This window comes from Alligator sinensis, unplaced genomic scaffold, assembly GCF_000455745.1.
Source record: "Alligator sinensis unplaced genomic scaffold, ASM45574v1 scaffold1500_1, whole genome shotgun sequence".
NCBI classification, from domain to species: Eukaryota; Metazoa; Chordata; order Crocodylia; family Alligatoridae; genus Alligator; species Alligator sinensis.
The window spans coordinates 43,807-44,480 of record NW_005843224.1 but is presented as its reverse complement, the minus strand read 5'-3'; the positions used below and the strand labels follow the sequence as shown (position 1 = coordinate 44,480).

General features: G+C 65.3%; 1 protein-coding gene across 1 annotated transcript in view; it reads left to right on the top strand.

Moving 5' to 3' along the window:
* The first annotated feature begins 6 nt into the window (after positions 1–6).
* The window catches only part of SLC25A35 (solute carrier family 25 member 35), a 2,621-nt gene continuing 1,953 nt past the window's right edge, over positions 7–674 (top strand). The window contains exons 1-2 of the mRNA XM_014526961.2: positions 7–50; positions 589–654. Coding sequence (XP_014382447.1) covers positions 27–50; positions 589–654 — 90 coding nt within the window. The 5' untranslated portion in view covers positions 7–26. The remainder of the gene's footprint in view (positions 51–588; positions 655–674) is intronic.

Here is a 674-nt window from a genome sequence, read left to right as displayed (position 1 = left end):
CTGCCCTGGCAGGGGTGCTGGGGGCCATGGCTGGCAGCCCCCTCTACCTGGTGAGTCCATAGGGGGGTCCTGGCGCTGGGAGCACTCTCCAGATGGGGAGTCCCTAGGTGGGCACAGGAGGGCTGGCTGGTGTGCTGAGGTCTGTGGCTGGGAGCATCCTTTGGTTGGGGAGTCCCTGGGTGGTTGCAGCGGGCATAGGCCAGGGTATAAAAGTTGTGGCCAGCTGCCACCTCTCGCTGGGGAGACCCTTGGTGATCATGGGGGATCTGGCCGGTGTCCTGGAGGCCGTGGTTGAGAGCACCCTCCACCTGGGGAGTCCCGGGGTGGGGGTCACAGGAGGGCTGTGGAAGGGTGGTGGGGTTAAGCTCGTGTCCATCCATCTGGGCAGGTGAAGACACACATCCAGGCACAGTCAGCTGCAAGCTGCCACCTCTCGCTGGGGAGACCCTTGGTGATCATGGGGGATCTGGCCGGTGTCCTGGAGGCCGTGGTTGAGAGCACCCTCCACCTGGGGAGTCCCGGGGTGGGGGTCACAGGAGGGCTGTGGAAGGGTGGTGGGGTTAAGCTCGTGTCCATCCATCTGGGCAGGTGAAGACACACATCCAGGCACAGTCAGCTGCAGAGATTGCTGTGGGGCACCAGCACCAGCACCGGGTGAGGGGGCCGGGCCAGCC